This window comes from Anomalospiza imberbis, chromosome 1 (genome assembly GCF_031753505.1).
Source record: "Anomalospiza imberbis isolate Cuckoo-Finch-1a 21T00152 chromosome 1, ASM3175350v1, whole genome shotgun sequence".
In the NCBI taxonomy this organism is placed as follows: domain Eukaryota; kingdom Metazoa; phylum Chordata; class Aves; order Passeriformes; family Viduidae; genus Anomalospiza; species Anomalospiza imberbis.
Genome location: NC_089681.1, coordinates 101,124,943 through 101,148,834, shown reverse-complemented (window position 1 = coordinate 101,148,834; position 23,892 = coordinate 101,124,943). Strand labels below are relative to the sequence as shown.

Below are 23,892 nucleotides of genomic sequence, written 5' to 3'. Positions count from 1 at the left end.
GGAAGAACGGGAGGAGGAAGACATGGAGGGAGGGACCGGCGCTCCTCTGCTGCCCTCTGCTGCGGGGCCCCGCGCCGCTGCGCTCCGTCCGAGCTCCCGGGAGACAGGAACGACGCTGGACGCGAGGCGATGCCGCCCTGTCCCTGATGGAGCGGCTGAAGAGGGGTACCCGCAGGGACAAAGACCGGTCCAGGAGGTGGAAACACATCACTGACACATTTGAGGGGTCAAAACTTGCCCCCCATACTCCCAGAGAAACTTAAATTTAGCAGTGTTGTCCACTTTATGCCTGAAGATTATTAACACCCCAATTAAGTGTTCTGAGCGAGGAAAAACTACGAATTTAACAAGTTTTGTGACGTTATTGAAATTATATTAATTGAAACTTAAGCGGCACCTAGGAATGCCGCATCATTCTGGGCGAGCTGGAAGGGCACAGGCGGCACCGGCGGGGACAGCAGAGCCGGCCCTCCTGCCAGCCCCCCGGCACGGCTTTCCCCGCAACCGAGGGCGCCGGCACACAGGCGGCATGCGAGGACATGAGCACTCGTGGCACAGTTTTTACTTCTTTCCAGTTTCCATGGGCTGAAAGCGATTTGAGGACTTCCACTGCGAGCCAAGCGCTCGGTACAGCGCCGCAGGTGCTCGCGGCCCTTCCCGGCCTTCCTGAGGTCGGCACTGCTCAGGTGCCCAGGAGGCCGGGTACTCCTCCGCTGGCTCCCTGTGCCCGCCCTGCCTCTCCTGCCCACGTCCTCGTCCCTTTCCCCTCCTCTCTCCCGCTCCCGCCTCGGGCGCGCACAGGCGCACCGGGGGCGGAGCCCTCCCTTAGCCGCGCCCCCTAGGCGCAGGCCCATAGGCCTCCGCCGCTGCCAATCAACGCGTCCCGCCTTTCCCCCCCGCTGCTGAATCAACCGCCGAACAACGGATTACGGCGGCCATCCATTCCCTCGGCTTGCCCTGCCGCCCCGCTCGCGAGCGCATCCCGGTGCCGGTGCCGCTTCCCTGGTCCTGGCCAGGGGATGTAGGAGGAGGCGCGGCCGAAGGTACCCGGGCAGCGCCGCCTCCTGTCGCCTGCAAGGGCGGGCGCAGCCGCCGCCGCGGCCGTGTGGCTGCAGACGTCCCTCGGGGAGACCGGGAAGGGGCACGGCTCCCCGCCCGCCCCCCCGCCGCCGGTCCCGCCCGGCTCTCCGTGCCTTTGGCGTGTGCCTTCCCGTCCCGGGGGCCCATGGAGCGCACGTTCACGCCGCTGGAATGCCTCCTGCCCGCCGGTACGGTACCTCCCGCCCCAGCCGCGCCGGCCCCGCCGCGCCGGGCAGCGGAGGGAGGGGAAGGAGGGGAAGGAGGGGAGCGGGGCGGCCGCGCCTCCCGCCCCGACCCTGCCTCCCGCGGCCCCGCCGAACCCCGCTGCGGAAGCGCCGCGGTGTGTCTGCCTCGCCGTGGGTCTGCCCCGCTTAGGCTGTTTTGGGCTCAGTACAGCGGTTTGGTACCGTGTTAAGCCCCTCTGGAGTTCAGCATTGTCATTTGAACCCCGAGCCCTTCGGGTTCAATCGCTGCTTTCCGTTTGCTGCCACCGTTTTCTCGGCTTGGCCGGGCAGAGCGCTCCGGTGACACCTGTCTGTCCCGTATCTCCTGGCTGCCCCCTGGGGCAAGGGATCCCCGGGCTTGGCATCCATCCCCCGTGTGCCTTTGGCTCCCCGCTTCCTGCCCGTGTGCTTTGCCTTAGAGCCACCCTTGTACCCTGCCTTGCCCTTCAGTTCTGCACAGCAAAGCTTTGAGGTTTGTATTCAGGGTTTTCTTTGGTTTTCCCAAGCTATCCGACAGTATTGTGGTTTTGATATTATTTTTGACATCTGAGAGGTGAGCTTTATTCATATACATCATTATGTGACTAAAGGATGGAGCACCTGTAATAAGCACACTTATCCAAGTGGCTTGTACACGGTTTAGAATAGGCACCTCTTCTTCACTCTTCTTCACTCTGTGTTGGCACAGAGTCTAATTCAGTGGGGTCCAATTAGTTGTTCAGTGATACAATTATAAACAGTAAATATTTTTATCTTTCTATAACGTGATTTAAAGTTGCATAAAAATAATTTCGGCATAGCAGCTGAATTCTAACTGACACTGCTCTTTTCTACTGTTCTGGCACAGACACCAGCTGCTGCATTGAGGTAACTGTTGTTATTTATTTACTAGTAAGATCTGTAGGAAGGGCAGAGTTTAACAGAATGCACACTTTGAATAATTCAGTACATTTCTACAGCTAGCAGTTTAAGAGTGTGTTTAAATTCTTTCCCCTATGATACATTTTTTAAGCCATGCTTCGCTATGGTTCTTAAAAACTTATTCAAGATATGGTCAAAACTGGTAAAGCTGCACTCAAGGTATTCTGGCCAGAAATGTGTGTTTGACAGTGTGCAGATGTGGACTTTGAGACACATTGTTGCTTTGGCAGGAGAGAGGGAATGAGCATGTAGGCAAGATTTTAAGGGGTGAACTTTGATTCATTGTGACATGATGTCCTCTTGTATACAATAAGTGATTCCTAAGCTACCTTTTGTTGATAAGAGGACTGGAACACTTGCCCTACAAGGACAGGCTGAGAAAATTGGGCTGTTCTGGCTGGAGAAGAGGTTGCTGTGAGGTTGTGTGGAGACCTCATAGCAAGTGCCCCGTATCTGAAGGGGGCTACGGGGAAGCCAGAGAGGCACTCTTCATCCAAAACTGTAGTGATAGGACAAGGAGTAATGGGCTCAAATTCAAAGAGGGGAAATTTAGGTTATAGTTATTAAGAAGAAATTCTTTACTGTGAGAGTGGTGAGACACTGGAACAGGTTGCCCAGAGAGGCTGTGGATGCCCCAACCCTGACACTGTTCAAGACTGGGTTGGATAAGGCCTTGAGCAACCTGATGTAGTGGGTGGTGTCCCTATCCACAGTAGGGAGGATTGGAACTAGGTAATCTATAAGGTCCATTCTAACTCCTTAACGTTTTATGATTCTATAAATTTATCCCTGTGGAAGTACCAGCATTGCTGTTTGTATTATAAGATAGTTGCCTTTGATAGACATTGTGCAATGCTAGGGCTACCATGTGTCCTCAGTTTCCAGGAGTTGCCTGTCTTTTTCTTTGGTTATGTCTGGTTGGATTTGAAGATTGGAGATGTTTGTTCAGTTTTCTTGTGACCCACAGCCTTCTCATACCAGAGGCTCCAGCTGGATGTAAAGAAGCCTGCTTCTCTGAAAGAAAAGTCTGCTACTTGCCTACAGATCAGTTGGTTATACAGGCTGTGCCTGTAAAATGCACAGTGGTACTTCATCAGGATCCCTGTCATCATTACAGATATTCATTACTAGCATTACCAACTGAATTAGCCTGCTCAAAGTATTCAATACTGAGCAAATTTATTTGGCAATTCCACCGTTTAAACTTTGGTATCCTGCTTGGGGAACTCATAAATAAGGTTTTCAAAACTGGATAGCTAAAATGAGCCTTCCAGTTTCTTCTGGAGAAAGTAGCTACAGGTAGTTCCTCCATCTGTTTGCTTCATTTAAGTGTCCAAATAGTATAAAGCTAATCAATGAAGAACATGGCACTTCCTGGAAGCTAAACATGAGCTTACAGAATAAACCCTTTGGAGGCCATAGAAGCACTATGGACCTTGCCCCTATCCTTCAGTACTAGAAATAATATTATGTATAGCAGTGTGTGACTGTGTTTATAGTGGGGACACTCTGAAAGATTAGTCAGCTATGTTTGAAAATTATTAATTACCTTGTTTCTCTTTTTGAGTTGTTAAAAAAATATTTTATTGATACAGGATAAAGTGAAACACTGCCAGGTTTTAGAACATTATAATATTAGATACCTGAATTGGAATTTCAGGGCCATATATGCCTTGGTAATTTTAGTCAGTGTAGTTAGAGTGAGTTCTTAGATTGTACATCTCTCTCTGTCTCACCTGATTGATGTTGAAGTAGTAGATATTTGAGAACTGCTGTGCTAACTAGTATGCTCAGGGACTTTGAACATTATTCAGTCAAACAGCTGGAGCACAGTTGAAAATCACCATACTACAGTCAGAACACCATGCTGTGGACTTTAGAACTATGTTGATTTGCTTAATGTAGTTCAGAATGGGTAACAAGATAGAATTTAAAGTGGGATTGATTCTAAATTTATGTCTTGCACACTGAAACAAATATATTTTCATTTCCTCTTGGAATGAAATCTTTAAAAAGTCTCACAGAAGGCTCCGCTACAGAGACCTGTACACTGTGTGAAAGGGTCAGGCAGAAGCTTTACAGGCAAGACTCTTGTAGAAGGCTCATAATGATGTCACACTACAGCCTGTTAGTTCATGACAAGAGTAGCTTTGTTTATCTGGAGCATCCTTTGATAGACTCGACATTTCCCTCCTGCTGTTTATACCCTTTCCTTGTGCTCTTATTGCCTCCTGCTGCTTGTCCCAGACTGTGCTGCAGGCACTTCTGCAGAGAGACAAGTGTTTCTAATTTATTATTTTAATACCATGAACTTTGGGAACTGAGTGTGCTGTGCTTGTGACTGCTTAACAGTGGAAGTACTGTAGCATCCTCTAATAAGGTTGCCCCTGAATACTTCTAGAGATTTTGAGAAGGGCAGAGTGCCAGTTTGCTAGGCTGTGTTTTCTCACAGGGAACATTTTACATTGCTTGCCGTAGCATGGCCTGGGTTCTTGCTCATCTCCAGATGTGATTAATGATTCCTTGCCTTGCACAGTCCTTGAAGTGTGGCTCAGTATTGGTTTTATCAAGTGGAGTGATGCAGAAGGAGGATCTCTTCCTCACTTTATAATCCAACAGCTCCCAATATGAGCGTCTTGCCTTGTAGAGGTGGAGGGGTGCAAAAAAGTGTCAAATCTTATTTATCTCTCTGCTCTCTTCTGTGCCTTGCTGAGCGTATGTTAAAGCTGACCTTGCTTTGAGTGACAGGGAGCCTGTGCTACCAGTGAAAGTTGGTTTCCCTGTCCCCACTTCTCCATGCCCGAGTCAAATGCACTCCTGAACTGCACTGTGTTCAGAACTGGTGGTTAAGACGTGGTTTGCACAGAAGTGGGTATGCTGTCTTTATTTCACTGAAGCAAGGTCACCTATATGCCATGAGCGACGGATCCACAACAAACAGGACAAAGACTGCTTCAGAATTATGGAGAAAATATATAGTCATCTCTTTGTGCAAAGGGACTATAAAATTCTGCATTGAATTTTAAGGAAAGAGAACAAGAGGAAGTAACAATATGCTCTGAATGCTCTTCCATCATTCTGCAAGTTTGATTGTCTCTTGCTTTACTCTATGTCTTCTGGAAATGTTACTGGCTGTAAACGAGTTACCTCTGAAAGGATTGTATCACCATATTCCTTTTAAATGCCTGGAGCTTGAATTTCTTCCTTAATGTTCCCTTTTATCTGACACTAAGGATTTGAAGTTATTTTGTGAAACAGTGGCATGTTTGCCATTCAGTGAATGGCCTCTGGCCTGTTACACGTGCCAAGGACTGTTTAAATGTCCCTTTACTAGAGCTCTGCATGGTATCTATGATGCATTATCTTGCCATCTAATTCACAAAACTCTGTGGTGGAAATCAAGACAGTTGTGGGGCTAGAAAAATCAACCTGATGGTCTCTGTTAGTTCCTGCATATTAAAAGTGTATGGAAAAGGTGTGGAGTCCCACACTATTGGATAGCTCTACAATTTTGCAGGATTTGCAGCTGTTGGGTCAGGCTAGTGAAGTTTTCAGGTCATTCAAAAGCTGTTACTGAATTCACTTAAACTGAAAAAGTGTTAACAGGGGTGTCATTTCTTTTAAGACTTTTACTGTCATTCCTTAATAAAATTAGGAAGGACTTCCATATGGCTGTTACATTGTTCTGTCTCTTTAACTTAAATAGTTTCAAAATGCTTTTTTATTTTTCTGTGAATGTTGCTGACCTGCTCTTGTACTTCATTTCATTTAAGTAGCAACACCATTAATCTAGTCTAGTTACCTGAAACTCATTAGTTGTTTTTGAAGTAGCTGTTAATATTCACCTGCTCAGACCCTACTGCTTGCTATTCTGCTGTGCTGGGTCAGCATTTGTTTTGTAAGTATTATTGTATACATTACTTACAGGTGCTCTTATGAGTGAAGTTTTACAGGTAGAATGTAATTTAAAAGACACATTCATTGTTAACTTCACCACATTCTTTTAGATCTTTGCTTTCACTCATGGAAAGCTTTTGGAGTTCTTTATATATATATATTTTTTTAATGCTTTCTGTACAGGTGTGTTATTTGGAGGCATCTTTAACCATTTTAACAAAGCAAATTTAACCACTTGAGCTAATAGGAAAATGGGCATTTACTTATTTTACTTGTTTTTGTATACACACAGGACCACCTTTTGAAACGTGTTGACTTCAGTTGCTGTTTATGTGGATGTTGGATTCTCATGTTTTGCAGTGTCTGCACTGATAGTTCCATATCTTGCAGTCACAAATAGGGCATAGCTCTATTTTGAGTGGGAATATGATGGTGGAGGGATCTGAGATCATCTTAAAAAACACAAAAAGAAAAAAAAAAGAAAAGAACAAACTAAAAACTAAGATGAAATCCACCTCCAAAAGCACCACAAATAAGGAGCCTAACAGAAACAACCCCAAACTAACAAAAAATCTTCAAGACCCCATTGAGTATAAGAGCAATAATGTTGTTACTGGAATTGCTGAGACAAAAACATTCATTACTGCTTGCCCAGATAGTAAAGCACTTGGATAAATTAAATTCCTTTTGGAAGGTCTTGTTATTTTAAATCAGCTGCGGCTTAAAGCTAGGAAATACACTAGGTGATCTCCTGTAGTCTTTTTTTTTTTTCTTCTTCTTTTTTCTCATCTCTTTTTTTTTTTTTTTCTCCTGTGATTTAAGGAGATGGGAAATACACTTGTTCCAGTCATCAAATGTTCATGTTTCTTGTATCCAATTACATGTGTGCAGGATTACTGAAAACCATTTAAACTTGTTAGTGTTACAAGAGCAAAATATTAATCTTAAGAAGGTACAGGTAGTCAAAGAGAACAGTAGACTTTCAGCTTTTGTTTTTCCTCTGCTGTATTCACTTGCATGTGTCTCATCAGCCTTAAAATACTACAGCAGTTTCATTGCATCTTTAGCATTATGCTGGATCTGAAATCTGTGTGTATACATATATATAAAAGCTAGTTTTACTTTTGGAAGTGGAAAACAGAAGAGGCTTTGTTTTTTTATCCTGTTTACAAAGCTCATCTAAGTTTGATTTATGGAGAAATTGAATATGAAGCATAGAAATGAAGCACTTTATTTACTCAGGAGGAAACATAACACTGGTAGATTTCAGATTTTTCAAGATCCAAAATAAAAAATTCCAGGCATCCTTGTGCATTTGCTTTAGGCTTGGACATCCTGAGATATTAATCAAAGCTTAATATTTGTAGAAAATAGCAGCATCAAGAGTGAAACTTAAAATAAAAGTCTTAAAAAAGCAAACTAAAAAAAAAAACCCCAAGTAAAGAAGCCACCTGAAAACAAGTTAAAGGATTAGAAGCTTCTTTTCATCATTCTCATCAGCTTTCACTTCTGATGAGTTTTAGGTTTGTATGTAAGCTCAGGGGTTAGGACCTTTAAGAACAACTCTGTTAACTTTGTCCAGGGAAATTACTAGTTACAAATGTAATATTTTTTTTTCTTTGCGACATAAAAATAACCATGCCAGTCTCAAAGTACCATTGTTGAAAAATGTGGATAAAAGCGGGGGGGACATGGCTCTCCCTCTGCCCTCTAACCAAACAAAAACCCGAGATTAGCAAATAAACCGACGAACAGCAGAACCAACCTACAAACAAATAAAATCCCTGCAACCCAGTAGTAGCTCTTATCCAGTACAAAATGTAGTAAATCTACAGGAGAGAACCCGGATGCGTACAACCGCTTTTTGGTACAGCACAGAACATTTCCTATCTCTGATTTCTACACAGAGGGGAATTTGCAGTGTGCCCAGCAAGGTTAATTAATCTGATCTATAGCCAAATAACTTCAAAATGGAAAAGAACTGAATATCAGTTGTCCCTTCTACCAGAGTATAGCTGAAATAGAACTAGTTCTTCAGATTTTTGCCTTACATTTTTTCTCTAAAATATAGCTGTGGTGAATTACATATGAATTTATGGAAACAGGTTCTCCATTCCATTCAGGTCTGACCTTAAACATCAGGAATATGATTAACAGTGTTTGTGTAGTACTGCATTTGCAAAATTAAAAAGAGAATTGAGAATTTAAAGTTTTACAGGAATGTTCTGTTTGTTAAATTCTACATAGAGAGCACACTTAGTAGCTTTTAGATTACTTTAAATTAAATCTATTGCTGTATATCCAATAGCATTTGAAGCTGCTGGAAGGCTTTTCCAGTAATTTCTTAGCTTTGAAATGTTATTTTGAATGGCAGTGGAATTTTCACAGTGCTAGTGCTTATTCTTTGCAGCTTATGTTGATGGATTGTCTGCCAGGCTTCCTCTCTGGCAGGACAGAAGCTGGAGGGATGCATGTGTTTATCAGGCCAATTGAAATAAATAGGAAGCCATCCAGTGAATTCAGTAGGAGCAGAACCTGTACCCTCAGAAATTATTTATTTATTCTATAGTTGTGGCTAGTGGTGTGGGTTCTGTTTGGTTTTATTGCTTGTTTTCTCTTACTGTAGCTCTTGTTTTTTGATCTGTCCTTTACCCCAAATTATCTGGTCAACATTGATACTGGGCAACACAGCAATAAGTAAGTAGTTTAAAAGTATTTATATGTACAGTTTTTTGACCAGATTGTTCAGTGTCTTTGGTGGTAAAAAATGCCTGTGTGTCTGACAGAAATAAGTTGGCTTTACTGCAGAAGGAAAATATGTTGATGTTACAAAATACTGGGGACCCAACTAGAAAAGTTTTGACTTCCATGACAGTGTCAGTAAGGGTGAATGTGGACTTTCTTGGTGCAGGCACAGCAAAGTGTGTCAGGAAATGCGGCGTTTCTGCTCGTTACAACCTCAAGCAGCTAAAGCACCGGCTAGCACTTCTTTGTGAGGCCATAGCCGCTGCGTTTACGGGCACTCCAGGGTTGTGGAGTATCCCGTGGGTTAGCAGCTTTGGTACCTCGACGCTGAGAGGAAACAAAAGGAAGAGAGAAGGACACTTTGCCCGCGAAACAGAGAACTTTTATTCCCTCATGTGTGGTCTGAGAGAATGGCTCTCAGATCGTGGTAAGGCAAAATGGCCCTGAACAATAAATTGCATCAGATTAAATAGGGGGTGGGTGAGTAGGGGTGGAAACTTGTCTTGTCCTATGGGGTTAAACCGAGGTAGGGTTTCACAACCAATGGAGACATAACAGAGGTGGGTACAGCGTTTGGGGACAAATAGGAATACAAAGATAGGGTGATTGACACAGAACTTTCATGAAGAAGTAGGGAGTGGTTACAAGGTTGACACCCCAACAGGGAGTGACAACCCCTGATTAACAGAACCATGTAAGGAGAAACCCTGGGAGGAGTGAGATGATTGACAAGTGACTGTGCATTTGTGCTACGGGGAATCTTGGAATAAACAACCTGTACCAAACCACTATGAGGGAAAATAGGGGTATAAGGAACATGTCTAGCTAACATTAATGAAATCCCTGACTAAACCAACCCAATCTACAACAAGGAAAGGCATTCTTTCTTCTATTTCTTGTTTCTCTTTTTTCCCCACAGATGCAATTCACAATTATGTATTCTGTATAGGCATACATGAAAGAAGAGAACTCAAGCACCAGTACGGGTTGGGGGCTGACCTACTAGAGAGCAGCTCTGCTGAGAAGGACCTAGGAGTCTTGGTGGATGACAGGTTGATTATGAGCCCTTGTGACCAGGTGAGCCAATTGTATTGTGGGGTGCATCAGGAAGAATGTGCCCAGCAGGTCAAGGGAGCTGATCCTGCCCCTCTATTCAGCTCCAATGTTGCTGCATCTGGAGTGCTGTGTCCAGTTCTGGGATCCACAGGACAGGAAACAGAGGGAACTATTTGTCCAGTGAAAGATGGTTAGGGGTCTGAAATGTCTCTTAGGAGGAGAGACTGTGAGAGCTGGGTCTGTTTCATCTGAAGAAGAAACTAAGAGGGGATCTTATTAATGCATATAAACTTCTCAAAGGCAGGTGCCAAGAGAATGATGCCAGACTCTTTTCAGTGGCCCTCAGTGGCAGAACAAGGAGCAATAGCCATAAACTAAAACACAAGTAGTACCAGCTCAACATAAGAAAGAACTTTTTTACATTGAGGATGACAGAAAACTGGAACAGGCTTCCCAGAGAGGTTGTGGAGTCTCCCCTCTGGAGACATTCAAAATGAGCCTGGATGAGTTCCTGTGTAACCTGCTCTAGGTGACCCTTCCTTGGCAGGAGGGTTGGCCTAAATGATCTCCAGAGGTCCATTCCAACCTTAACGATTCTGTGATTCAGTTTTCGTAGAAGAGGCCTGCTGGTATGTCAGTGAAATCTGTGTGTAAGATTTATTTACTTTTATAATTATAGCTAATTTAAGAGTGGTAAGCAAAGCACTGACCAGTAGACCAGAGCTAAGGCTAAAGGTGTTGGGGAAAATGAAATAGGAAAACCTTATAAATATGATTGCCTGGCAAAAGATTTGGAAAATACAGACATCGAGATGAGAACTAGATTTGAAATAACAAACCTTGACTACTGAATAACTAGAAAACAATAGTATAGCCAGGTTGAAAGCAATCCCCCCTTCTAATTAATCAATGCCCTTTACCTGCAGATAGATCCAAAGGTCAAATGGAATGCTCTGTCTCACTCCCCAATGTATGGTTCATCCCACACCTGTAATCCTCCCCTGAAGTATCAGATATCTGTGACCCCATTGGCCCAAGTCCTGTTCCAGCCCACCTTGAAGCCCCCTGATAAGGTGTGACCAAGGGACTGGACGCTCTCTTGGACCTTCCCCTGGGACCCTCACCTGGAACCCTCGCTCCCGCTCTCTCTCTCCCCCTCTGTCCCTGGGCCTGCTACGATTTGTGCCTGGCAACTCCAAGAAGGGCCTTTCCCCCTTTTAATAAACCATATTTTCTAAGACCTGACTTCAGAGATCTCTCATCCATCCAAACTGTCCTGGAGACCCGCGCTCGCTACATAAAGGTCTAGTTTTTCAGAATGAGTTAAAAGGCTGTTGGTTTGAAACTGCACCTGGGGAGTTGTTCAACAGGTGATGTGACTTACATCAGTCAAAACATTCCTGGGGTTGCCATGTGTTGCAGAGCAGCTGTGGAAATAGCATCGATCTCCAGGTGCTCCATTTTGAAACTTTGTACTCTTGATGAGAGTTACCTAAGGGGAAATCCTGGAGGCTGAAGTGAGGTTTATACCAGAGAGTTTAACCTGTGTATCAGTAATGCTTACAAGGTATCAAGATCTCTGTGTGCTTTTAATGTAACTGACAGCCACCAAAGCAGATTCTTTGGGTCAGGCAACACTTTCATTTCAAGAAATTAGTGTTCTACAAGCTGTAGAGGGTAAAGCACAGCCTTGTGAGTATAGCCTGTGTCCTCATACGGCATTGTTTCCCTGTTCAGTTTACTTATGTTTAAGAAGCATCTAAGCAGTGTTTTGCCATGCTGTAAATCCAAAAGAGAAAACATGTTAGAGGGCAACTTGAGAGTCAAGCAGCTAAAGGTCTGCTGCTTGGACACTTGGAGTGCCAGAAGAAGTGGTGCAGTGTCTTAGCTGCTGCGGATGCAACAAAAATAGCTCTTGGGCAATGTGTGATCACCTAATTTCATAATGAGTCAGCCTGGGCACAGTAGAGGTGATTAAGCTCTGATATGAAAGTGTTTGTCTCCCTCCATATTGCCATTTCCTGCTACAAATGTAAAATTTGCCTTTCAAGTTTCCTAAAGAAGAGCTTGATTTATTCTTAAAAAAACACAGAAAGAAAGAAGGAAAGGTGACAATACTGAGGAAACTTTTGTTAAGGGCAAGTTAATGTTTGGCTTTCTGGACTCTGCATAGCAGTGTTCTTGAAATGTATAGCCACAAGACTTTGCCTCACACTGATCTAATGTCTCTGCTGTCATGAGACCCCCTCTGGAGTACTATGTCCAGTTCTGGTGACTCCAGAATGAGGACATGGATCTACAGGAGGGCCACAAAGATGACCAAGGGGTTGGAACACCTACCCTATGAAAACAGGCTGAGACACCTGTGAAAACAGGCTGAAGTTGTACAGCGTGGAGCAGAGAGGGCTCTGGGCAGATCTTAGAGCAACCTCTAAGGTTTCTAGTAGTTCAAGGGGCCCTACAAGAGAGCTGGTGAGGGACTTTTGCCAAGGACATGTAATAGGACAAGCGGAAATGGGTTTAAAGTGAAAGAGGGTAAATTTATATTACGTTTGAGGAGGAAACTCTTGACTGCGACAGTGGCAAAGCACTGGAATAAGATGCCATGAAAGTTGTGGGTGCCCCATCCCTGGAAGTGTTCAAGACTAGGTTGGATGAGGCTCTGAGTAACCTGGTCTAGTGGAATGTGTCCCTGCCCATTTCAGGGTGGTTGGAACTAGATGATCTTTAAGGTCCTTCCAACCTCAACCCTTCTATGATTCTATGATATAACTTTCACTGTAAATTGGTGTTATCTTCAATTCTGTCTTCTTGAGATGCTGGTGTCTTCCTGCTGTTATGAAGAGTGCCTTCCTATTAGCTCTGCTTTCTTTGCACAGAATCCACTGTGGGAGTGACATTTAGTACTGTATGCACAGGCTTTGAGCCTTTCTAATGACTTTGGTAACTCTGAACAGAGGATTTAAATGGTCATTTTGTAGCTGTGGGAATTAAAATCACTGATACCAGATGTTTTTCCTTGAACTGACTTGTTGGCAGGGTTTTTGCTTGGAAACTAAATCTCTTAGTTCCCTGTGCCTCTGTTTGCATTATTGTTCTAATGTACTGGTGAGTAGTAATGTTGCTGCTGTATTTACCTGATTAATAGTAACAGGTTTTGTCACTTGACCTTGTGGAAGAATTTCTTATTTTCTCTTAGTCTGCTATCCTGTCATAAGATCATAAGTTAAATTTTTGTGCCAGCAAAACTCTTTAAGTCAGTAAGAAGTTTGATCTGCTGTGTAATGTTTTTGCTGTGTTTCTGTGACCATGTTTGTCTTCTATTTGTTTCTCCCTGCACCCACAGCTGCCATAGTTGTGTTGACAAAGCCTCAAGTGTACGCCCAGTTACACAGAAAGCACTTGGAAGGAGCAATAGCAGTGCCAGACAAAAAAAAAAAAAAAAAAAAAAAAAAATCCCTTCCTTTATGTGTATACAACACGTACTCCATGAGCAGGATTTTCAGACAGCAACATGGACAGTTTGTTGTAACACGGACATGCTTGGCATGTCTCCTTCCACTGCAGCAGGCTGTCTTTCCTGCTGATGAAGTGTGAAGTGTGTGTGAAATTATCCATCAGTGTCTGGTGTCCCCAGAAAGGACAGGGAGTGATGAGAGCTGGGTTGTGGCCTTGGGTACCACTTGGTGGTGGTGGCCATATGTTGTGGGAGAGGGGGCGCTTCCAAGGGGGTCACAACAGATATTTTGATAGCATACTTGCTGCCAAAAGCTTTGTGTCAGCCAGCTCCAGTAAGGGGGTTTTAGAGCTGTCCCACGGGTGCACTTAAGGAGGATTCCTCTTTAGGCAACACATAGTGTAATCTGTTATTTGCATTGAATTTAGCTGTATTTTGTCGGGCAGACAAAGGTACTTACAAGACACAGAGGTTGGACATAGGAGCCAAACAAATTCATACCCGAATCAGGTACTGACCTTTAACATGGGAAAGAATAACCAACCATTTGAATACTGTACCTAGAGGAGCACTGATGTAGAATCTGCTTAAGTCAGTTGCAACTTAGCTTGAAACCAGAATGAGTTTCAGGCTATACTTTATACAAAAGGCTAAACTAGATTGTCACAGTGATCCTTTCTGGCCTCTTAGTCTATAAATTTGAAACACTTGGCCTGCCAAAGGAGAGACTTATTTTCCGTTCTCTTGAAGTAGAATGGACAGACTTGTGAGGAAAGAGAGGAATGGGTATATCTGAGGATGCGTATATGCTGCAGTATGGAGAATGGAGTGGCTAGTCATGTGAAACAAAGGAGGTGTTGGAGAATAAGGAGCAGATTTCAGAGCTCTTTCAATGCAATTCAGAAATTTAGAGGGTGGTATTTCTTCCTTATGTCTTGAGTAAATTGTGTTTTTAAAATGGAAAAAAAAATGAAACACCCAAAACCCTGTAATATTTTGTTATTCTTCCTAGGTAGCAAGTAGAAGTTACTGCAGTAAGATTTTACTACACATTGTGCTGAATTTACTGTTGGTTACTGTGAGCTATCAAAAGCTTTGAAATTATTTCCATAGAATCTATTCTTATTTATCTATAAATATTATAATTGTGAATCCCACAAGGAGTAAAAAAAAAATTGGATTTAGACACTGAAATGAATAGTTATGCTAAACTTATATAACATTATGTACAACTATTCTGTTTCTTGCCAGATTTACATTTCTTGAATACATTTGCTGAAATAAATAGCCAGTTTCTAGAGTTGGAACTGAATAAATGTAAGGCCTCAGAGTATTAACAAAGGGGCTGAACTCTAGACCAGTGTAGTTATACAGCCCATATAATGTAAATTAAAACAGTAGAGAGGAAATCCAAAGTTAATACATAGGAAGAGATAGTAATATTTTGTGAGTTTATAAACTTCTAGTTTTGTAATCTTGTCTTTTGCAGTTTAGTCTTTGCTTTTCTTCTTTTTCTTCTTTTCCCCAAGCAGCAAATACATATGGAAGATGCACATTTTATGAGTAAAAGGAATTTTGTTACTTTTCTTGAGAGAAAGAGCCATGTAAAGAGGAGAATTTAGGAAGGAGATCCTGCTGTTCTATTCAGTGGAAGAACCTTTGCAGCTCACAGTGTATCTGTGCAGAATTGTCCTATTCATAGTTTCCCCAAGAGCATGCATAACAGACCTTGGAAATATGCACCAATTATATTGCAGTTGGGTAAGAAATGAATTTCAGCTATAGCAAAGATGGCTTAAGTTAGATATTTAGGGAAAAACATGTAAGTAGCAGGAGGAAGCACTGGAATACATTATTTGAGAAGATGAGGTCCCTGTTGCTAAGAGCCTTTCTTTTTTCAAAGGGTACGTGAAGAAGAATGAAGTAGAATTAGATCAGAGACCTGATTCTCCTTAGAGGCAGAAGAATAGACCAAATGTACAAAACTTCAGTGTACAAAACTGTAGAAGACTGAGATAGGAATTTAAGAATCATATCTGTAGAGTCAGAGTCTACCTGTGTGCATATTGGTCTCAGAAGGGAAGACAGGCCATTTCTGCACACATTCTCTCTCAGGTAATCAGACTGGCTTCACCTGGGCTACTCAGACCAGCAGGATTTGTTCTTGTGGTCTATAGTTTTCATACTGCAAATTAATGATGCTTTCTTCTACAGTACAGTAATAATATTTATTTTTAGCTAAATCACAGATAATGTCAAAAGTTCACAAATATGTGAAAAGAGGTATGAGGAGTGCAGCTCCATAAGTTCTGAAATAGCTTTCTACTGTGTGTAGAAATTGCTATGAGTTTTCCAGATGGTGAAATCTGCCTCTGTAATTTCATTTGATCTGTTTCCATACTGCTGATAATTGGCACTTGAATTTGTAGAGGTTTCAGAGGGATTACCTTGAAAAAAACCCTGAACATTTACAAATTCTCATATTCTATTAGTTTTTACAGATGATCTTTCATATTGTTGAGAAAGACAAGTGTGTTCTGTAGACTGTGATGAGTTTTCTAGGAATATGCTTTCTCTTGATGTCCAAAGGGACTATAAATTTTCAAAAAGAAAGCTTCTTTCAGATAATAGCCCCTAATTTTTTTCAAAAGCACAAATTATGCATTTCTGAGGGTAAAAAAACAGCAAGAGAATGCATCTGCAAAGAGTTTTTCTCTAGTTTAATCTACTTTATAGTGAAAGAGTTAATATATTTAGTTTTCATGCATATCACTCTTGAGAAAAATTCTGCTGTCACTGTAATTTCTATAGGCATTATCTCCAGTGAGAAAGTGTCTCAAGTCACAGGATTTCTGTTGAGTTGAGGTACATCAGTTATGGAATGTCTGGATCATGTTCATCTGCTGCATTGGCAGATGGCTGAGGTGAACATCTACTCTCTCTTCAGCTTTAGAAATCAGAATTGGTGGCAGTGTTGTCAAAACATGTCAGCGTTTGAGGGGCGGTGTGCAACAAACCACTGGCTCCACAACACATTCTTGGCACACAAACTGGGGCTTTCAAACAAGCTATAGTCTTACTATACAGTTGGGGGTTTTGGTGGGATTTTTTTGTTATTTGCGGTTTTTTAGTTGCTATATACATAAAGTTTGAGCTACTAACCTGCAGCAGTTAGGGGAAGGGTATGACACTGAAATGTTTTCATTGATACCTCATATCAAGAGATGTGTGCTTTGTTTATGTTGTGATTTATGCTTAACCCTTTAATTTGTTTTGGTAGCCTTGGATAGGTTTGTGAAATGATAGTAGCTCATAACAACTGCTTCATAGAAATTAAATGCTTAGTGATTGCAAGGGGAGAGCAGGAGGCTGGGGAAGAATATTTCCTGGACTGTTACATCCTAAGTTCCTGGATAGTCTGGAGTAGCAGAAGCTATAGTTGATTTCCCGAGGGAAGGAAAGAGGGGTAGTAGTAGTGCTGGCTTTTCTGCTACTCTCTCACAGTAGGCTGTGATCGTAGATGGCACAGAAGGTAATGACATAAAACTGAGGGAAGAAATTAAGCAAGATGCAGGAATAAATATGAGTAGTCTCTAATGATATGATGATTTGGACTTACTTGGTAGATGCCAAAAGCCATTCTTTTTATTAAGAAAAGACAGCACCCTGCCTGGGAGGATGAAGATGACATTTACTCTTTGGGGGCATAAAACTAGTTTTCCTGATTATTCCTGACATCTTGTCATTCATGCTGTGGGCTTCCTTAGAGGTTAGAAGCAAATAGCCAATCTCTTGTGAGAGTGAAACACTAATGGAATATGTTTAAGGATTGAAATGTGCACGCATTAGCACCAAATCCTAAAATGATGACGTTGGAATTACAGAATAAGATGATGGGGAACAGTACGAGATACCCAGGGTATGTTACAGAGGCAGACACAGTAAGCTTCTCTGAAATGTAATACAGAAAAGTCTCTATTAAAATGCATTTATATGCCCCTAATACCTCTGAAGTTTAGGTTTAACTAGAAGGGTGAACTTTAAATGTATTATTGCTGTATTCACACCCTCAAGTCCTCACAGGACATCTGTGGTAGAGGAAGTAGATGATAAAATGGTATTCCTATCTTGAACACTTTAAAGTCCATCTTGCAGAGGGCAATCTCCTGTCTGAGTGTGGCACTTCATGGAGTCTACTCAACATGGAGGTGCCTGGAGCCTTTGCAGCGGCACACCTTATACAGCATTGACAGCCAAAAAAAAAAGAGCAGCTAAAACAGCATAGGTACAAAAGAGGTATTTTGCAGATCATTACCCGTATATAGAAATTCAAAAGATAGCTGAAACACTATCTGTTGTTCTACAAACCTGATAATTCATTTTAGTTTCTGACATCCTAGTGCTTTATAACCTTTTGTATGTATTAGGAAGGGTTTGTTCTGACACTACGGATGTTCATTCGAGTTCACTGTTTCTCAGCTATTAAGTACAAAGTTGTCATTTTTTTTCTTCATAACCATGAAATTTATTTTTTGCCTTAAACATTAATATTGCTGGTTATTCCACTTTTATGCAATTGGCTCTGGAAAAGGCTTTTGTGTGCTGCGCAAACAGTTGCATTTTGTCAGTTTTTTCCTTTTCAATTATAATGAACCTGAAGGTACATAGGTTTCTTTCCCGAGTCCTGTGCTGCATAATATTGGGTAAGCTTTTAACCTTGTTTTGCCTTAGTTCCTTATCAACAAATTGGAGGCAATTATACTTTCTGAAATACTGTGCTGAAAAGTTCAGAAGTTTATTCAATAGTAAGGGCACATTTTTCCCTTTCTTTTAATGTTCATGTCAGTTGTGTGTTTAAACATAACACTGTTTGATTAGAACCTAAAGAACGTTCCTTAAATCCTTGCAGAAAGGATGCATTGCTATTTCTTAGATTAAAGCCTCTGCTTCTGACACTTTGAATGCCATCAGTTAAAACAAAGCAAGTTGAACAGATGTGGTATAAAAAAATATACAGGTCCTACCAAGAGGGTTTTTTGGCTTGTTTTTCTGAGATAACCTCTTCATAACATTGTTGAATTGACTACTGTTTTCAGTTCATGATAAAGCAGATTACAAAATCCATGACAAAATCATGGGAAAAACTATTTTTAGGAAAGATCATTCAGCATATTATTGGTATTTAAGAACTAAATTAAGAATTCGGTCTTTTCAGAGGTAAGCTGACCATTGTGGATCCAGCTGACTGCTGATGGGCCTCTGGCATTTCATGACAACATTTATATAAACCTAGAGCAAGCTCTGCTTTTTTAAGCAAAACAAAGAGAAGAAATTCATTTGGTTTGGGAATTCTACCACCAGCCTATGACACAGTGCTAAATATGATGTGTCTTTTGAAGTGACCTTTATCTTAACTTTAATATTTCATAACCTCTTTGGGAAAGCTGTTTTATCTGATTCTTTCATGTGTGAAAATTTACTTTACCCTCCTTTAGCACCTTTTATGCTGTTTAAATGGATATTTATGTTACTACATTAATAATACTGTTATGAACAGACCTGACTTTTTAGACATTTAAAATGCTTTTACAATATTATAGCAGTACTTATACCATTTGTGTGATGAAAAATTCTGTCAATCACAAGTAAAAATGGGATCAAAGATGCTGAGATTAGAAATCCTTTTTTGAAAGTCATGAGTTTTAAATAATAAGTACTTTTCTTATTAAGCATTCAGTTGCTGAGGGAGAATGCAGGAATAGCACCTGTAGCCTCCTTTGAAGGTTCAGATTCCCAGTCCTTTCAGAATGAGGCACTGTAGGTGGAAATAATTGGAAAATAACCTTGAAGGTTTCTGTGCCTATTTGAGTGTGAATGGACGTATGTCAGACCTAATTAGGCCTACTGAGAAAAACATAAATGTCAATCGTTTTTCACCAAATGCATCCAGCTTCTTTTGAGATTGTGAATGGGGTCCAGTGAGCATACAGCCTGCTTAATGTCACCTTTCTGTTGTAGGTCTTTAATTCTGTCCCCTGTGATAGATGGCATTTGATTTTTCTTGAAAACAAAGTTAAAGAACTTGAAAGTAGGCATTGCCACTCCAGTGCTTGTTTAGCTGATGTGTCCACATATAACTTAACTAATGCAGACCATTCAATGAAAATGGTCATTATTTTACCTCCCAGTGGTCCATAGGATTTAACTAAATGACAAAGCTCTGTTTCTTTTGTTGGAAACTAGATAATCCCTCCAGTGCTTTGTTTAGCCTATTTTTTCTTCTATAGCTATGATTTTATCAAATCCTTTTAGAAGTATGAAATGCATGTCTGTTTTCAGCCATGATTGTATGTAAAAGGATCTTTTCTGCTTATTAACCTTAGGGTGCACCTCTTGTGCACACTTGTATTAATCTTCTTGGTAAGTGAGTCACTGTGGCGTTGCTGGGTCATCATGAAATATGTACTGTCTTTCAAATCTTTTCTCTCTGATGGGTTCTTAAGAAATATTTCTAAAAATCCAGCTGTGTGCTCCTGTCATTTGCTAGAAATAAGTAAGTTTCCCTGGGGAATCCCTTAAGAGCATACTGGGAATAAAAATGATATTGTCTAGAAGAGGTATCACTCAGTCTGTAGAGTCTCTGATTGTGCTCGCAAGGAAAGAATGCACCTTGCTTTTCAATTTGGAGAATTTGGAGAGAAATGGCAGTTTGATATTGTCCACCTGAGAAAGTTTTATTAAAAGGCATGAGCCCCACTGAGTAAGTAAACTTTTACAAATTCCTTTATGAACTCTGTTTTGTAATGTGAAAGCAGCTTCCTCCATTCATCTTAAATGTGTCCCTAAGCAAAAGAGCTAAAATAAACAACTCAAGTAAAACTATTGGGAGCTGAAGAAAGTGTATCCATTCAGCTTTTTATACAAATATAATTAAGTTGGTTGAAAGTCATACCTTCCAGCTATCTTTCATCATTTTCTTGGTGACAGTCCCTTACTGGGACTGGACAAGTGAGGGGCAAATGCTTGATTTTCCAATGCTAGTATTCATATCATCAAAATCAGAAGTAAAATCATAAAAGGTCTCATTTTGGCCCTGATTTGAATAATAGACTGAAATTTTGGTAACTGTTCACATACATGGCTTGTTGCTAGAAATCTTAATATTTGAGCTACTGACTCCCTGCTTTCAGTGTCTCCCTTTCTAGAGATCAAGAGGTCCATAGAACGAAGTTCGGTGCCTTGCGGTTCTCAGAGAAGTGCATGTGATTCAACAAACATGTGGACAATGCTTGTAGCACCAGATGGTCTGGAGATTCCCCTGTACATTGTGCTTCTGCCACTAGAGTTTGGTAGTGATTTGTATGTGATTGATTCAGATTAGCGAAGTAACTGTCACACTTCTGAGGGTTGAGACTTTACTCTTTGCAGACCTGGTCATTGTAGCATACAGAGTAAGTGTATAGGCTGGCTAAGTGGAATTAAAAAGGTAATTACTGGGAAAATGCTTATTCCTTTTCTCTTGAGAACACACTGTTCAACAAATCATTATTAAGCAGTTATATTTTATACAAAGTTACAGGTTTACTTGATGTTATGTAGAAAATTCCCCAAGTTTTTCAAAGGCTAAATTAGCAAGGGATGTTTCTGGATAACAGTATTGTTATCTTGCATTTCTTGCATGTTCTGCAGTTAGGGAAGATTGCTTTTAGGATGCTCTGTTACTACTTTTCTTGTTGTCACTCTCCTTATTTCTGGAAATTTTCCAAAGACATTCCATCTTATCTTGTTATATTTTTCTGAGCATGAGGGATTCATTATTAAGACAGACTAGCAAGTGCTACATAAAAAGGAACTAAAACCTGTATTTGCATTGAAATACATCCTGAAAGATGAGGCCTCTAGGATAGGGGAAATTAATATGAAGACTAGTTCTTATTAAAAAGAATTCACATACTAGTTCCAAGACAACAGCTAGGATATTTTTAGTACAAACTATGAAAAAAGAGCAAAGGGAAACACCAAGAGAAGGTGAGATGTCTGTGGCCAGCACCATGCTTAGTAAATATGGCATGAAAACCCTTAAGTGCCAGTCCATGCCTGTGGAATTGTAGCACCTGGTAAATCTGAGAGATTTTTAAGGATAATATATAGTGAACTTCTCACAAAAGTGGGATGGTTTAACTAAAAGCATTGAAAATTTAAATGTTGCTCATAGGTATTTTAGACTGAAAACATTGCAGGACATCCATGAACAAGACATTAACAAGGTGTTAGTACTGTCAGAGAGGAGCCAGCAACAGAGGGTAAGGACAGTATCATCATTTGATAATGATGCTAGTAGTGGGATTTTTCAAAAGTGGGAGGAGATGGGTAATCAGAGGGCCTTCAGAGTTTTGAAAGTGAATAAGCAGTAGAGAAATAACAAGGAAATACTTGGAAACAAAATAAAAAATGGAGACAGACACATGAAAGATGGTGAGTGACTGCCATAAGGAACATGTTGGCATTGTTAACCAGTCTTGAAACCATTCAAGTCTATGCTTCAAAAGCCCTTCTGAAGCAAAAGGCATGTGAAGTGTTTGTATGCAGTCCCACCTGGTGATGGCAGAGTAAGAAAGACTGTTTATTGCATACAATGTCTTTAAGTCTAAATCTCCTGTTGTTTTATCAGGTTATGTGAATTAAACAGAAATGTGTAAGCAGAATTGGACTTGATGTCTGTCATGCTTCGTAGTGTCAGAGAAGTATTTTGTGAAACAATACAAGCTAATAACTATAGGTTTCTCCTGCTCCATTGTTGCATCTGCAACATTCCTTGGAGAAGAATCTTCCCTTTAAGCATTACAGATTCTTCAGAGTGATTACTTGCATAGCACAGCTTACTGCTTTTTCAGTACTCACTCTGTTTGCAATTACATCCATGCCTTTTAGTTTTGTTTCCCAAAAAATCTTTTTCTAGTCTTAAAAAATACCAGACCAATCCATGCCTCAAAGGAGGATGAATCTTTCAGATTTTTAGCATGTGCAAAAATTATAAACTGACTGTTCAGGTTCTTTATTGGTGCTGTGGTTTTAGACATTGTTTGGATTTTGAGCCTATGAACTCTTTAGGCCTTTTAATTTGTTCAGTTTTATTTTCATATTCATATCTAAATTTGCATTTCACTTTTAATTAGTTTCATTATATTTGATGGCAAAATGTTGCTTTATCTTCACTGCTAATAGTCTAATTGTTTCTCTTGCCTTAAGTAATATCTCGTTAACTTTATAACCCATCTTTTACACATCATCTACAGAATTAATTTCCCATGCATGTATTGTCTTCAGCATCTTTCCAAAAACTTTCTCAATTAGCATTTTTATTGTTTTATTGGTTTCTTGTCTGTAAGAATTAAGCTGAGAAACCCGTTGATAAAATTTAATATCACTAGTTCATGGTCTTTCCAGACCTTTTATTGAAAAATCTAGGTAATTCCCTATTGGTGAAAGAGCTTAGCAGTTACATAGGTCTTAAAAAAAAAAACCCAAACAACCTAACAAAAAGCCAAAAAAACCCCAACTGTCATGCAATAACTGAGTGCTGTTTTCTAAATTGAAATTAAAATTGTCAATAAACTTTTGATGTGTGCAAACAACAGATGTGATTGGTAGTTTTACAGGAGAACTGGTGAGTGTAGTGATTGTTTCCCTTAAGTGAGTATTTTATTTCCCTTCTCTGTCGGCCACATTCATCAGAAAGAATTAGTCTGTGTAGACTGGAAACAGGTGCTTCAAGCACATATCATGTACCTTTTAAAATACTCTTTAATATTTCCTTCCTTTAATTGAAAGTATATAGCAGAAATATAATGAAGTTATGATAGACTGCCTCATCAGCTTTGGCCATCTTCCTTTAACATCGTTAATGGGAATATTGTTTTCTTCTGTGTGTTTGTGTGTGCAGAACACATTGTAGATTGAGACGTGCTCCTTGGTTTTCACATTCCAGTTGTTTTATGCCACCAAGGTCACCTGTGGATATGGGAAGACTACAGGCTCTTGGGAGGTGCAATGCTTCTGCATGGGGTCTAGTTCTGCCAGGAAAATTATGTTGTTGAGACGTTTATTCTCTACACTTTAAGCTCTTTGTTGCAAGTTATTTTGGGAGAGCAAAGCACTGAAAAGTCAAGTTATTAGTGCAGTGCTTATTATATATGTGTCACAGATGTGGGTGAAGTAAAAACAAAAAAAATCCATTGAAAATGGTGCTTAGTGGAAATCTGTGGCTAAAAATACAACACAGGGTTTTTTTAGAGGAAAAAACCCAAACAAACCTCACAAAAATGGTGGTTCCCTGCCACCCAGTAGATCCAAAGGAGCAGATTGCCTGCTTCTATGGAGTTCTAGAAGATCAGTTCTGCCCCACACCTAAAAGAAAGATGCTGTACTCACTATGTGTCATTTTCAGGACAGTTTGGTTAGATACGCACCTGTGTTCACAGATAATTTGTGCCTTTACTGTACAAGTGGAGT

The 23,892-nt window shown here is 40.8% G+C and overlaps 1 protein-coding gene across 9 annotated transcripts in view; it reads left to right on the top strand.

Annotated features, from left to right (window-relative positions):
* Positions 1-871: 871 nt before the first annotated feature.
* TPK1 (thiamin pyrophosphokinase 1) overlaps positions 872-23,892 on the top strand; it is a 300,977-nt gene continuing 277,956 nt past the window's right edge. For 2 of the 9 annotated variants that reach the window (XR_011003313.1, XR_011003305.1), the window contains exon 1: positions 939-1,268. Coding sequence is in view for 5 of the 9 variants with exons in the window: in XM_068202525.1 (XP_068058626.1) it covers positions 1,226-1,268 (43 nt within the window). In the remaining 4 variants the exon portion in view is untranslated. Of the gene's footprint in view, positions 1,269-4,211; positions 4,353-23,892 lie in introns of those variants that run through there. The other 7 variants (XM_068202525.1, XM_068202499.1, XM_068202519.1 and 4 more) reach the window with 7 other exon arrangements.